The sequence below is a fragment of the Crocodylus siamensis genome, chromosome 3 (assembly GCF_052110815.1).
Source record: "Crocodylus siamensis isolate JL-2025a chromosome 3, ASM5211081v1, whole genome shotgun sequence".
NCBI classification, from domain to species: domain Eukaryota; kingdom Metazoa; phylum Chordata; order Crocodylia; family Crocodylidae; genus Crocodylus; species Crocodylus siamensis.
The window spans coordinates 238,435,316-238,451,041 of NC_143397.1; the positions used below are offsets into that span (position 1 = coordinate 238,435,316).

General features: G+C 42.2%; 1 protein-coding gene across 1 annotated transcript in view; it reads right to left on the bottom strand.

Moving 5' to 3' along the window:
* The window catches only part of MRPL13 (mitochondrial ribosomal protein L13), a 58,335-nt gene that overhangs the window by 42,331 nt on the left and 278 nt on the right, over positions 1 to 15,726 (bottom strand). Inside the window, exons 2-3 of the mRNA XM_090040572.1 lie at positions 15,454 to 15,577; positions 5,060 to 5,153 (exon numbers count right to left, since the gene is read on the bottom strand). Of these exons, the coding sequence (XP_089896698.1) occupies positions 5,060 to 5,153; positions 15,454 to 15,577 (218 nt within the window). The remainder of the gene's footprint in view (positions 1 to 5,059; positions 5,154 to 15,453; positions 15,578 to 15,726) is intronic.

Genomic DNA, 15,726 nt, shown 5'->3' on the forward strand with positions numbered 1-15,726 from the left:
TCCAGCCAGTCTGGGATGCACGATCCGCATGGTGTCTGAGAGCGCTTTTTGCAGCGTGGATCCCAGACTGGCTCGAGCAGGTGCTGTGGTGGAGCACATCCCAGAGCAAGCACTGCATGCAGTCCAGCTGGTGCAACCACCATGTGCAGCATGGCTGCTCCTCTAGCCAGACTGTGCCCGTTCTGGCTACTCTGGGATCTGCGCCTCATGCTGGGAAGGTCCAAGGCCAGATGGAGTAGGTGCCAGATCAGGTATGCTGGGAGAAGGGAAGGGGAAGGGGTCTGTGGGTCAGATCCTGCCTCCATGCCATGGGCATGTGTCAGGCCCCATGTGGGTCTGATCAGACCCAGGGGCAGAATGGTGGTAACAGATGGATGGTAGAGCTCTGCGGGCCAGATCCAGCTCATGAGCCATATGTTTCACACCCATTTTAGACAGTTTACTAATATATTATATACTGCCACAATCACAACTACACCACATAAAACAGAATAAAATATGAAGAACTATTATGAATTCAACTGTTAGCCATAGATTCATAGACGTTAGGGTTAGAAGGGACCTCAATAGATCGAGTCCAACTCCCTGCATAGGCACGAAAGAGTGCTGGGTTCAGATGACCCCAGCCAGATGCCCATCCAACCTCCTCTTGAAGACCCCTAGGGTAGGGGAGAGCACCACCTCCCTTGGGAGCCCATTCCACACCTTGGCCACTCTAACTGTGAAGAAGTTCCTCCTAATGCCAGTCTAAATCTGCTCTCTGCTAGCTTATGGCCAGGTGCGCATTGGTGAGTAGAGCCTCACCAACTCCCTTCTGCGTCCCCATGATGAATTTATAGGCAGCCACAAGGTCGCCTCTCAGCTTTCTCTTGCAGAGGCTGAAGAGGTCCAGGTGCCCTACTCTCTCCTCGTAGGGCTTGGCCTGCAAGCCCTTAACCATATGAGCGGCCCCCCTCTGGACCTTCTCCAGGTTATCCACATCCCTCTTGAAGTGTGGCACCCAAATACTGCACGCAGTATTCCAACTGCGGTCTGACCAGCACCTGACAGAGGGGAAGTATCACCTCCTTGGTTCTGCTTGTCATGCATCTGCTGATGCATGATAAAGTACAGTTAGCTTTTCTGATGACTTTGTCACACTGGCGACTCATGTTCATCTTGGAGTCCACTAGGACTCCAAGATCCCTTTCCGCTTCCGTGTTACTGAGCAGGTCATTTCCTAGGCAGTAGGTATGGGATCTGTGCCTCATGCTGGGAAGGTCCCAGGCCAGATGGAGTAGGTGCCAGATACAAGTCAGTGGTTTATATATATATAGGGCTAGACTATTATCTTTGGATGCTTACAGATGTGGAAAAACAAAACAAACAAAAAAAAAAACGCTTTACTTTAAGCTTGGCACACCTCTACACTGAGTGCTGCAAATGCCCAGAAAAGGCATCATGTTAGTTTGACCTGGGTTTGACCTGGCTCACCCAGTATCTGTATAGATCAGGTGCTTCAGTGGGGTTTTTTGGGGATTCAATCAGCTATTAGACAGAAGTACCAAAAAGCCCCGCTGAAATGCCCAATCTATACAGGTACTGGGAAGCCAGATCAAACTAACATGCCGATTCTTCTGGTAAAGCGCTGTTTTTGGGCTTGTTCGGTTTTTTTCACATCTGTCAGCAGCCTTTGTTACTTGTTAGTCTGTTCTTCATGTTTTGTCCACAGAATAACATATAGGACACTTACTATAATGTGACATACTACAAAGCAAATGTGTACAGGGTAAATATTACAATCTATGAAGTTCAAATTCTGTTATAGTTGAAGGGTGGGGAAGCCTAGTGTTATATACAGTCAGTGTATATTAGCATCTATAATCTTTGAATTGCTCACCTAAGGTAGTTACTGTACACAGGGCCCAATTTAGCAAGTTACTAAGCTCTGCCTAAGCCCGACACGGTCTTTTCATACCGTCTAAGTTAGACACATGCCAAAGCAGCTCATGCCCCCAGAGCCATGCAGCTAGGAGCTCTTTCCCTGTCCCTGCCTTTCCTCCCCACTCCTTACCCCAGCCCAGTCCTTGTGCAGCTCCCTTCCAGGTGGAAGCTGTATATGTGCCACATCCTTGGGGAAGGTGGGGTTAGAGGGAGAAAAGCAGCAGTGGCACAGGTACAGCTTCCAGCTCCCCTGCACTGCTTCTTGCTACTCAGCCCCAGTATAGGCACAGGTACAGCCAAAGCTCCATGATTCTGTAGACCAGATCCAGAACTGGCCCACAGGCAAAATGTTGCCACTCACTGGGTTTAGAGCATTGAGAACTTAAAGCCATTGATTTCACACAATTTGATGATAAAAGCTTTGGTTCAAGATAACACTGCATTTAATCAAAATTACAAACAGTACTGATTAGTGCAAATGGATTCTAGTCTTGAAAAAAAGGAAAAAATTCTTAAACATTTAAATGACTTTGAAACCTAAACCATATTTGTAAAAATGGCTTCAGAACATAGGAATCTACAAAAGGACTTAGTTCAGCATTACAATATCCAGCTTTTACTGAAGAATTCAGTCCTGGGTTAGGTGGCTGGATTCCCTATACAATGCATGGGGATGAATTTACACCTCAAAGTGATTAACAAAAGCCAGCATAAGAGGCAAGGAAGAGCACAAGCTATTTTGCATGGAATGCTAAGGGTAGGTTGTGTCTTAAGGCATCAGGACTGGACTACCCAACTCAGGGTTGTCAGATAGCACCTGCTTCCACTTGGGATTCAGAGTCCTGAATGCATCCTTAGGTTCTAAAAGCAAGCCAGGGTTCGTCCTCTTTTTAAAGAGAGACCCAGATCTGGATTTCTCCCTTCCCCAATGCCTTAAGCCAGGAGTTGGCAATCCCTTGCTGTCCCAGGCTACTGGTTACAACCAGGAACTCTGCCATGGGCTGCAAATCTCTACCCCTAGGCTACCCAAGCCACCTGCACTTACCCTTGCCACTGATTCAAGTGACCAAGGGTGAAGGCTGGATTAAATATGGCCGTTGGAACAGAACAGAGAGGGCTGGGAGTCTACAGAGACCGCAGGGGGAATAGACAGAGCATGGAGGGCTATAGGACTCAGGAGGTGCCTCCTCTGCTACCCAGGCAGCTGCTCCCCTTCTGAGCTGGTGCAGACCAAATATAGCCTGTAAGATGCCAACCCCTGGCCTAAGTTGGAGAGTTGTATGAGATATAACATGCGAACACACAATTGCACAGGTGCAAGACTTCACTAATACGCACTCAGTGGTTATGCCAGCGGTTCTCAACCAAGGTGACAAGAAGCGTGAGAAGATAAGCACATAAAGGAAGGGTTAGGCTCCAGGTGTGACAAGAAAAGAAACTAAGGGCAGGCTCAAGCTTTGCTTGCCTGGCTCCTCTGCTCAGGCTGGCTAGCTTCACCCTTTTATTCACAGCTTTCTGGGCCCAATAAAAAAAAAGTGAGGGTTCACCCCCTCTAATTCAGCCCTCAACAAATGTAACTCTTATTCCATCTAACATGTAAGTTTCTTTTTCCCCTTCTGTTTATGTTGCTTTTAGGCTATTTATGAAATTGAGAGGCTTAATATTTTCAGAACAAGTTCTCTTATCCATGACCCATATTTGTTTGATTCTTGTCTTCTAGGACATAAGAACTCTCTAATTACACGTTACCATCTTTTAATATATTTTCCTTGGTTTTCTTTTCAAAACTACTACCAGTATTTTTACATTCTACAGATTCATTAGTCTGTCTTCACTACTGATCAAGACCCAAACGAAGTAAATGATTTTGGGGCTCTCTCTGTCCATAGGCTCTGAGTCAGCCTCTCATTAATACCTCCTGAATTCTTCAGTACTGGAAATTCCAAAACTGTTAATACACAATTAAAATAATACATGAAATGTATATATAACATTCTTTTATTCAAATAGCCTCACTTTATTTCTATAACTTATTTCGATTCCTGCTGCCATTTTTACTTTTCCTACAGATGTGTATACATTGTTCCCCAATGGATCTATTTTAATAATTATTTTAATTAATCAACTAGTGTGGTCACATCAGAAATATAGGAGCAACTGTTTTTATTAGATTTCATTGACTGGGGTAATTCTGTCTATAAAGTTATTCATGCCAGAGGCTTCATACCAGAAGCTTGGGAAATAACATTAATGACAACCTATTATCAATTCTTTCTTGATAGAACCTCATTTTTCAGTGATTTTCTCAGTGATTTTAAAAGAGGTTTAAATCACCCAGGCACAATCTTGTTAACACTAAGTGCCTGCATTATCTTTCTATTCAGTTTCTCATTGCCTAAGGAAAGCGTTGATCTCATAATCTTATTTGCCCTTTGATCTGCTAACATAACTCAAGTTAATTTCCTCTTAAAATAATGGTTTTGGTTAGCTTCCTTGATGTTTTAAACAAAAGAAACTACTCTTTAGCAAAAATAACCTCATCTTCAGCTTCATCTCCATCCAATAATAAAGTTTTCCTAGATAAATCTAATTTATGCTTGCTTCTGACACCATAGATCTCATATTATTTCCCAGTAATGCATATTATGCCAGGGAAAAAAAACCTTTCAAGGCTACATCTTAAATTTTTCTGAAGGGCCTCTGGAGTGAGCCCAGTAGCCCTACCCACTCAAGCATGCCTAGGCCTGTATATTAGTCAGAATATATAGTTGGGGTAGGTGCCTGAGCAGTCCAGAATATGTGGAGAGCCCCAATATGGTGCTGCAGGCAGGCACGATCAGATGTGTGTCCATTTATTTTGCTCACTTTGCGAGGTTGGGATTAGAGACAAACAGACACGACAGGTAAGGCTTATTTTTACGGCAGTATTTACAAGATCACTGCAAAGATGATATAGACATAAACTTTATTCTTAAACACATAAAAAAACAAAGCACATTCAAAAACATGTCCCCTTTTGAAGTGATATTTTATGCGGGGGGGAAAATAAATCAAATACAAAACCAAAACTGGCTGCAGAATCAATCCATACTATTAACTTCTTCAAAGACTGACTGTGAAATGATGGAGCACTTACCCAGAATGTGAAGAATACACCTTCTGTTCCCATTTATTCCCAGAAAAAGCAATGTGCCTTGTATTTATTATGACAACATGGTCTCCACAGTCACCTAGGTTAAAAATGATAGGGATTTAGTTATAATGATCACAAGGGACAATAAGAACATTGCTACCACTGCAAAATTGTAGGGATGCACCAATAAAGATAATTTGGGCTGATACCAATGGCCAATTATCAACTCGCCGTATTGGTCGATACCGATCCACTTGCTGATATGCGGCCCGGCAGCTTGGAGAGCAGCACCTGGCCAGTAAGCCTGCTGGGAGGAAGGGGTGGGGGGAGGGCACATTGAGGCCCCCACAGTGAGGGAGTGGGGCTAGGGCTGGGACAAGGGCAGGTGCTGCACAGCCAGGATGCAGGACAGAGCGGTGGTTAGTCCGGAAAGTGCAGGGGGCAGCTCTCGCTGTTGCGCATACCCCTGGGGGAGGCACGGAGGGCATGTGCCTCCTGGATGCACGTGCAGGGCGAGGGTGGGCTGCTGCTACGCACTCGGGGCCAGAGGCTGCCCTGGGCTCTTCCCTGTGGGGAAGAAAGGGGCTGGGCTGAGGCTGTGCTTGGGCTGGGTGGTGGCAATGCTGGGATAGGAGAGTTATTTGCAGACACCCCAAAGTTTGCCACAGCCCCCAGTGTACACTCTTTCCCAGCACCACTGCTGCCTACTCCACTCCTACCTACCCCAAGTACAGCCGCCACCAAGAAGAGCCCAGCACAGCCCCGGCCCTAAGCACGCAGCTGCAGCCTGCCCGCACCCCATGCAGAAGTCCAAGCAGCACATATCTTTCCATGCCTCCCCTACAAGTGCAAGCAGCAACAGGAGCCTCCCGCCCGCCCCCCCCATCTCCGCCTGGTTCCGTCCCATGTCCTGCCTGACCCTGGCTAGGCAGCACCTACCCCAGCCCCAGCCTCACTCTTCCCCTCACTTGATCCACCTCTCCCCACCCCTTTTTCTCCCCCCACCCCTGCCTGTCACCCCCCAGCAGACCTACCTGTTGGACACTGCTCTCTACATTGCTGGGCTGTACTCCTGCCTGTATGCACACTGCAGCTTCATCAGTGACATTATCGGCCACATTAGCCAAAAAATGCTGATTACCAATAATGTCAATTTTCCTTTTTATCGATATGATATGAATCAATGCATTGGTGCACCTCCACAAAGCTGGTATCTAATTTCAAATGGCTCAAATGATTAAACTGTTAAAAACTATCAACATTTTAAAAAATGTCAGTATTAAGCATCAAAATTATTAACTTTTTCCATTATCAACATGTCAAAGGGTGAATGAACAGATAAAAATATTTTCAACCTACACAGCTGAAGTTAATGCAATTATTTACATGCATAAGATTAACATGTTTTGCTTACTGGGTCATATGGTTGCTCTATCCTACCAGAAAAATATATAAGAAAGTTAATTTAAATCTGGCCTTAAAAGATAATCTTTAGATGTTTTTACTTCTAGATTTCTAAATTTGAATCAAATTTTCTTTAGAATTCTAAACATTTTCTATTAAATAATCTTAGCCCGAGGCAAAAATATGTATTAAAAACAAAACAAAAAGATATGAAGGTATGACCTTTGTGCTAGTCTGAAGTATTTGTGCTATAATCAAATAGAGATGAGTGTCCCATGTAAAGGACTTTAATGCATTATTTTGCCTGTTACTCAAGAGATCATCCATTCCATGAATAATTACTAAAATTAAAACTTCTAGAGTATCTTAATATTTTTCAAACATCAGAAATTCTAACATATGTTATCCATATTTAATAAGATACTAAACCCCAGACTATCTATAGAAGAACTGTGAAACAAGTGTCATTTTGCTTTAAAATGTGATGACCATTGTGACGATGTGTATCAACTATGACTACCCCATTAAATCAATTTACTGGAAGATGATTTGGTGCCAGTTCTCTATAAGATGTATTCAATTTGCCTATGAAATAATTCATTAAAAGCTCAATAAAGATATAGTTGATATTACTGAAGAAACTGATTCAATGCAAAACCTTTGTGATGCCTAAAAGCTTTTGCTGAGGGATGTTTCTATTTATTTTTCTGTGCAACTTCTACTTGTATTCTTTTGTCCACTTTACTCCACTTGTATTCTGTTCACATGTTTCTTACTACATTTCTTCCCATGGATATCCCCTCAGGACAGTGATTCTCTACAAGGGTGTTTTGACAGATTCACAGATTTGAGTGCTTTCCAAAGGTGTCATAGGGTGCCAGAGCTGAGAAAGATCCAAATGCTTCAACTTTAACATTCCTTCATCCAGGGTTGAAGTTGGAGACTGTTTGCTGCTCAGCTTCTCAGCTCGTGTAAAAAATAGAATGCATCACCTGCTGCCCTTCTGAAAAGGGTCCAAGCATTCATGTGCCCATACCCTTAGATGCCTTTTGCAAAACTTGTGCAAGAAACTTACATTCCTTACATTGAAAGGGCGAAAAATCTGATATGTCCAACATTGCTACCACAACTTTTTTTTTTCCCTTTTATTTCTACAAAGTGTTCATTTTGGCAAGAGTCAGGCATTAGAAGTCAGGTATACTATCCAGACCCTTGAACAAGAAGCAAATGCGTTAAAACAGATGTTACTGCACAGTCATTTAGTACTTGCGCAGTAACCACAGTGGGAAAAAAACCCTGGCCCTACTCAGTTCAGTCGCCCTTCAGCGTCCACTCTCTGCCCCTGTAACAGCATACTATGACAGATGAACCTATAATCCGACCCAGAAAATGGCGATTTTTATGTTCTGAGAAGCTGCACTTTAATATAAGTCATAGCACTCTGAGTCTTGAATCAGCAGTCCCGAGATTGGGGGTGGGGGGGAAAAAAAAATCAGCTGATTTTTCGATCTCAGCCCTGAGCTGGTTCAAGGCCCTGGTGAGATGCAGGGAGCTGGAAGTGATACCAGCACTGAAGCCAGTCCCAACTCCAAAACTGTACCACACCATAGCCTCAGTTTAAACCACTGATTTTCAACCAGGGTGTTATGGCATGGGGTGCTGCACAATGCTTGCACTGTGCAAATGTGATACACAAGATAAATGCAGACATTTCATTCTGACCTGTTATGGTCTGAATTCTCTGCAGCAAAGGAATTGTTTTTTTTAACTACAGAAAAATAATAGAACAAGTGAGAATTAAGAGCTGGTATTTTCCAAGGGATGCCTTTAGTCTAGAAAGGTTGAGGACCACTGGGCAAACCATACATAACATGGTCCAGTCTGTGGATGATTTCTTGTTCCACAATTTCCCATTTCAGTTCATTTTTAAAGTTTTGCTACCTAAAAACATCCAGTCCAAGGTCAGAGCTTGAATGATCAGGAAAGTTAAAGTGCTCTGCCACAGGTTTGTCCATCTTTCTGGTACCGGTGTCAGACTGACGTTCATTCACTCTTATACGTAGGGATCACCCCATCAGTCCAATGCAGGCAGCAGAGGGGCACTGTAAGCAGGTGTTGGCATACACCTCATGCCAAACCTGGCATCTGGGTCTGGAGCAAGATCTGGTACCTTAGTGAGAAAAGGAGTTAGGCAGTCTGTTCCTGGAGATATGCCATTTAGGAGTTATACCGGGCTGCCTTTAAGTCAGGCTAGGTGCGTCCCCCATAGTTACCTTGAGCTGGCTGTCATTTTGCAGGAGGGATTAGACATCATTATTGATACATCTGAGGTGTTCAAGCTGGGTTTGTCAAGTAGATGACAATCAATGGGATCCTATTTTTCTCGTCTTGGGGCTGGTATTGTAGCAGGACCGAATGGGATCCAAACCTGGCTCTGTTGATTTGGGTGGCTAAAATTTTAGGGTTGTATTGAAATTGTAAGAATCCCTGCTCCAGATCCTTAGGGTCTGCTGGACAGTGGGGTCAGAGCAGACAATTGAAATGCAGAGCTTGGCTGTAGATGATGGATCCAGTGGTGTGCTCAGGATGAAAGGTACTGGTATGGAGGTAACTCTATGGGTCAGTTGGTTTCCAATACAATGTGGTGGTGACAAACTAATGAAACTTTCACAGTGGTGTCAAAGAACTGAATCTGCTGGGAGGAGTACTGCACAGTCAGTTTGATGGAGGGGTGAATGTTGCTGAAGTCCAAGTGGAATTTCTCTAGAGATTCCTTCTTATGCATCCATATGATGAGGTCATAGAAACAAATTATAGAAAAGTAGGGCTGGAAGGCACCTTCAGCAATTATTTAGTCCAAACCCCTGCCAGAGACATCATTCCCATGCAAGCTATTTTATACAAATCCACTGTCTAACCTATTAGTAAAATTACAGTCAACCCTGACACAACTGCAAAGCATAACACACTAACCTGCCACAGGTAAGGCAGGAGAAGGGCAGCCAATGTCTTGCTGCTGCAAAATCTATTAAAATACACTTGAGAGACGCAAGGAAGAGGGCCATGCCCCCCGCCTCCCCACCCCGCAATGCAGAGGAAGCCCAAAACTCTCACAGTCTCAATGTCAGAATGAGGTAAAACTCCTTCTGGACTCCGTATATGGTGACTGGTCTGACCCTAAGCAGAGGGGCAATTCCTACATATATGCCGTTTTGTCCACGATAACTGTGGCATTCCCTTTGTCGCCTGCTGTATGATGATATCATTGTTGTTTTTAGTAATGAGTATGGTTCTCCATTTTGTGGGGCTGAAGTGGTAATGTAATAAGTATTGTTTTTTGGTAATCTTAGAGCTGGTGTAGAGGCACAAACAGTTTGTGTCCAGATAATGAGTGGAGCTATGGCCCTCAGGTGCAATCCAGGACCTGATCTCTTTCTTGTCCTGGGCATGACTCAGGCCTGTGATGGGTTGTTCACTGCCTGACTCCTTGTCAGGAAAATATTCCCTTAGTCTTGGGTGGCAGGAAAAAGCCTTGAGGTCTCCAAACAGATGCACATTACTGAGTTGTGTAACAGTGCAGAAAGGAAGAGCATGGGATACTACAGACACCTCAGGCAAGCTGCAGATGTGGTTGGATAGATTGATAATATGTTTAAAAGTGCCACTGCCTAGCACAATAAATTGATTAGACATGGCCTCACACTGCCTTATCTATTTTTCTTGCAACAAGAACACAGATTTGTATTGGTTTAGCATCATATCCATCTTGTCTATTGATAGCTAATGTTCCCTTTACATTTTTGTTTGAATTAATTATTTGTTCGTCAAGATACAGGTGCCTTCAGGGACAGGGAAATCTCTCATATATATACACAAGCTCAAAACATATTCAGTTCCTACAGGGCAGCCCGTATGAGCTGTAATGCAGCAAATGTGAATTTCAGATGTTCTTGGAACATATATCACTGATATAAATTATTTTTGAAAACAATATTTATTCCCCGTTACACTCACAAAAGACCCATAAGAAAGTGTAAAATGAAAACAATTTTTCATTTTACCATATCACCATCAGAAAAAACCCCCAAACTTTTATATATTCTATTTTGATTCAGAAAAAGTCAGAGCATAAGCCTGACATCAGAGTATGATTTGAGTCTCTTTGGGTAAATTACACTATATAATACTAGTTGCATTACCTCTTCCTTTCTGTTTTAAAAGATATAATTCTTATAAGGGAACATTTAAAAGTGTTCCATGATTCCTATGAAATGGTAAGTCACAGGTTTCAAGGTTTCCCACCCCCCATCCTGTATTTTAATAAAATGCCTGATGTCTGCCTATGCCCAGAAGTCATTCAGTCAATTCTGGCTTACAAGGGTAATAATCTATGAGAAGAACTTGTTAATTTTAAGACAACAAGTCTTAACTCTTTCTCCTAACTCTTATAAGTACAAACCATTACAAGCTTGAGGAATTCCTGATGTTTTCACCCTGAAGGCCATTTTATTTCAAGGGATGAACTATAATTATCCACCTTGAGCTAGCTGTACTGAACTCCAACACATCACATTAACTACCAGGTGCATTCTATTTATCCACTTTTGTTAGGCTTCCTTCTCCCTCTATATTTTAATAGAAGTTAAATGTCATTGTATCACTAAATATTAAGGGAACAAAGCTACAGTAAACATAAGCAACATTCTTGTGTTCTTGAATCTTTGAGCAAATTCACACAGTATAATTGTGCCCAAATTTTGAAGTATATGTAAGCAGTTAAAGTGTTAATTTTCTCTCGGTACAAGATAAATATACATTAAATTAAAGTTATTTGTGCCCCTTTACAGAGCTTGAATTCAGTTCAGTCTTTGGCGAATGAGTAAGTAAACAGAAGATCTGTATGCAAGAAAAATATCCAATACAAAATAAAAGCCAATTCTTTTCCTTGCAAGTGTGGACCTCTCAAAATTCTGCAAAACATGCTAATAAATATAAATGCAATTATTTGCCTTTCCAGCATCAAAAAGTAAAAGTGGATACAAAGCAGAAATCCATACATACTCTTTTCCATACTATCACTTACTTCTCAATATTTTAGGAAACTCAAGTGTTTAAAACATCATAACCAACTCACTTCCAGATTACTTAAAATATACTCAACATAGTTTAGCATTTATCATACTATTAAAATAGATCATGACAGGGTGCCAAACCTATTACAGAGCAAATAAAATCCCTCTAAAGCAACCTTCCTTCACAATCATCATTTCAGTACTGAATGAGTGTTCAAGTGAATGCTCAAAAGATCTTTTCCAGAGAAAGATCAAATCTATTTTTCATTAGCATAACTTCCCATCAACTTCAGTTTGCAAAAACCTTTAGTATGTAGCGACATCTTGTGGATAAAAGATGTTTTGCAGCTTTAAAATCTGCATTCCTAAAATCAGCTTTGTAAGTTATATTTTCTGCTCTGAAAAATAAAAATGAATCTAAATCTTCATAGGAAAATCCCTGGCAAAACAGTGAATGAATAGCACAAGTTACTTTATGCTAAGTCCTTATTTCAGCCTACTATTTGAAGAGTAGAATGTTACAGAAAGTTTTGGAATAATGAATTTTAGATTTGTATTTAATGAAGGCATCTAAACTTAAGAGAAATGTACAAGATTGGCAGTTGTAACATATCTTTTAGTCTCATCTCCCCGAAGATAATTTGTCTTACCACCATAGAGAAGACTAATGACCAAGTCACAGTAGAATCAGCAGGGCCCTTGTGTTTGTTGGTCAGTGTCTAACACAGCGGGGTTTGGATCCATGACTAAGTTTTGTAGGTGCCACAACACTACTACTAACAGCAACAAAAGCATAGGCTGTTGCCTACAAAAGTCTGACTCTCTGAATCTTTAAGTTACTACCCTGACTTAACATCAACACTGCAAATAACAAAAATAATCATAGTAATTCTTTTACTGCAGGTTCAGTTAATCTTTTTTAAATGACAGCATATCTTCATTAATGAAATTCATTAAAAAATGAAACTGAAAATATACAAAAAAATCTATGTTATTAGTAGGATACATTTTCAAAGTTCTACTTTAAAAAGATGTAACTTTTTTATTGACAGAATTTCAAGTTGGTTGCCTATTCATATAGAAAGCTATAAGCCATTTTAAACCCTATATCCACCCTTGAGTATTCTCCTATTGTTATGGCTTCAAAATAATGTTGTGTTACTTTTAAAAACAAGTGTTTCCCTCTTATAAGACCTGGCCAACAACACAAGTAAAAAAAAAAATACACTGAATTATGGGTAACTCCCCTGTGGTGTCAAAAGCAAAGAATAAACAAACACAGATTTGTACTTGTGAATCTCATCTCTTCCAGTTTAATTATCTTAGGCATTGCTTGTAATAACAGGCTGCTGGGGGGGTGGGAAACAAACTACAAACAAGCTTTATAAATAGCTGGGGAATTTTAAGAGCAGTTTCAAAAAAAAAAACAACTTTCCAGTCAAAATGTTGACCACTACAACTAGCTACACTTACATTATCTATTAAAATAAATAAATAAAACACAACACCTCTCCCCACATTTTCATTAGTAAGCTAAGAAACTGCAGACTAAACAAAAAAGTGCTATAAGATGGATGTTATGCAGCCAGTTATGTTCAATGGCTCAATGTCTATTCGGGAGGAAGCAGCAAAAATTTTGCATGAATATGTAAAGGCTAGAATAGGACTACCCAGTCTACGATACTGCAGAAAAAGAAGTGGAGTTCACAGTGAATCATAAACTGAATACAAGCCAACAGCATTTTCTTGCTGCAAAAGAAGGCCAACAGCATCCTGGACAAACGAGCAGACTGCAGGATTAGAGTTTAAGCACTGCTAGCAATTCAAGGCAGGATCTGTCACTTACTGTTGGTTTTTACTGTGTCCAAGGAAGTGATTCCTAGTCCAATGAATTCATTAAAATTCTCCATAATGTTCAATAAACTTCAGCTAAACAGGATTCTGACTGAGGATGCCAGGTATACCACACCAAAAAACCCAGTATTTTAATCATCACAATAAGTTATCATTTTTTCTTGCTAGAGAATTCACTGATTTTAAAATGGCCATAGATAGAACCCAGATGTGTTCAATCCGTCTTCAACCTAGAATCACCAGCAGTTTACCAGTACAGCTCCATTCCCATCTTCAGTTACAGAGGAGTGGCATTTCTGCAAACGGTTTGGCATAACAGAAATGCACTGTCCCCATCTTTTTGTAGGGCATATACTTTTATACATGTCGCGACATGGGAAATGCTATTATTTGATTTTTGTCTGTTACATTTTTTTAAATACTATATTGTTTAAAAGCTTCAGACAAGATTCATGGTTTCATTACACAAGTTGTACTACATAAATAAGATATGGGCAGGCATTACGTTTCTAACTGGAGAAATGTTACTCTTCTGGTAGAAAAGTTCTTCCTCCATTCAATGAGGAACATCTCTCCTGTACGTGACTTTCTCCCAGAGGAACAAGTACCTCCTTAAAGCCTCCCAGGGATCATAAGAGGAAATACTCCCCAGACCTTCCCCAAACTAGTGAACTCAGTCTGGGGAAGGTGTAGGGAGAAAGTGCTGCTGGACTCCTCCTGGTCCCCAGTCCCTGGGAGGAGTGGGACATCAGGAGAAGACTCCCTGTATAACTCCTGGGCTCACCTTGGTCTGGGACACATACCGTGTCCCAGGAGCAGTTAGGTGGCTGGGAAGTGATCCCTGCACTTCCCCCCAGACCAAGATCACCCCAGTCTGGGGTAGGTGCAGGGAACAGGAGAAAAGGGGCAGCTGCAGGCAAGAACACTTATTCACCCCCTCCCTTGAGAATATTTCTATTGCTGCAAAGTTCACAGAAATGTGCAGAGCTATAAATGAATCCTTGTGCCTGGCCACAAAGAACCAACACATCGGCTGAAATCTTAAAAACAAATATATTCAGATCATCTAGCGCAACGGGATGCCAAACATGAATGGGATGTATACATGTTAGTACAATGTAGCAGAAGTCACCTAGCTTTTATCCAAGTGATTTGCAACCCACTTAACTTGCAACAGCTTCCCAAGTAGAGGCTTTTTAAACTATGAGCCCATTTACTGTAGCTTTGGGTGCTACTTCTCCAGTCAGCAGGAACTTACCAGTAGTCCATACCAGATTGAAAAGTAACACCCTCTCAAATAAAAGCTGCAACATGCAGTTTAAGTACAACAGTCCTGAATAGCTGGTTCCTGTGACTGTATAAACACCCCATCGGTTCACAAACCTTTATTTTCCCTAACCCTAGGAATTACACAGGTTCTGCTGCATAAACGCTGAATGAACACCAATATAAAGTCCAGCTTTAGACAGAAGTATAGATGCAACAATATAAGATCTCAAGGAGAAAAAGAAAGGCAAGAGTAGGGGGAAAATGTGGAATCTTATAACTCCTGAAGAATGAAAGCAACACAATTTTAAGAGCCAAACTGCTAAAATGCCCTGAATGTAATGTGTGCAACAGTAGAGCTGCGATACTGATGATGACTACTAATTTAGCCTACAAAAACCCAGGGCCTGGGGGAAAAAGGAAGCAGCAGCAAACAGGAGAGGAAGCTTGCTTGAAGCTGCAGTAAGGAGAGGAAAAAGCAGCTTGCACCTGGCTACACAAAAGAGTGCACAGTGGAGCTGGAGATGTCACTGGCTTGGTCAGGCAGGCCAGGAATGAAGGAGCTAGACTCAGCCGTGGGGACAGCTGCAGCACGCATTTAGGGGGAAAATGAGGTACTGAGCATATGTTTCTGCAGTTTTCCCTCCCTTTAGCTCATAACCCTAACCCCTATGATTTTCTGTATAAAAGCATAAACTTCCCCCCACCCCTTGTTTCTGGGGCCGCAGGGTTGGCCCATCACCCATGACACAAAACCCCTCTGGGGCAAAGCCGGTTAGATCCGACTGCTGCCACACTTACTCAGCGCGTGATACACAGGCTTGTGCCTCCCCTCCAGCCGGACAGCCGTCAGGGCAGCGATTTTCCCTGGCGGCTGCATCCTCCCGTCGATGAGGAACCAGGATCTGGCAAATGTTGCCCATTGCTACAGGGAAGCACAGAGGAGAATAGTGAACGACAAAGGCTCCCTTCTCTCCACAGCCGCACCAGGCCCGTCAAGCCCAAACCAATCAATCACCAGCCTTTACCCAGGCTGCAACTCCCCTTCCCCCCGCAGCTGGAGGACAGTGTCCG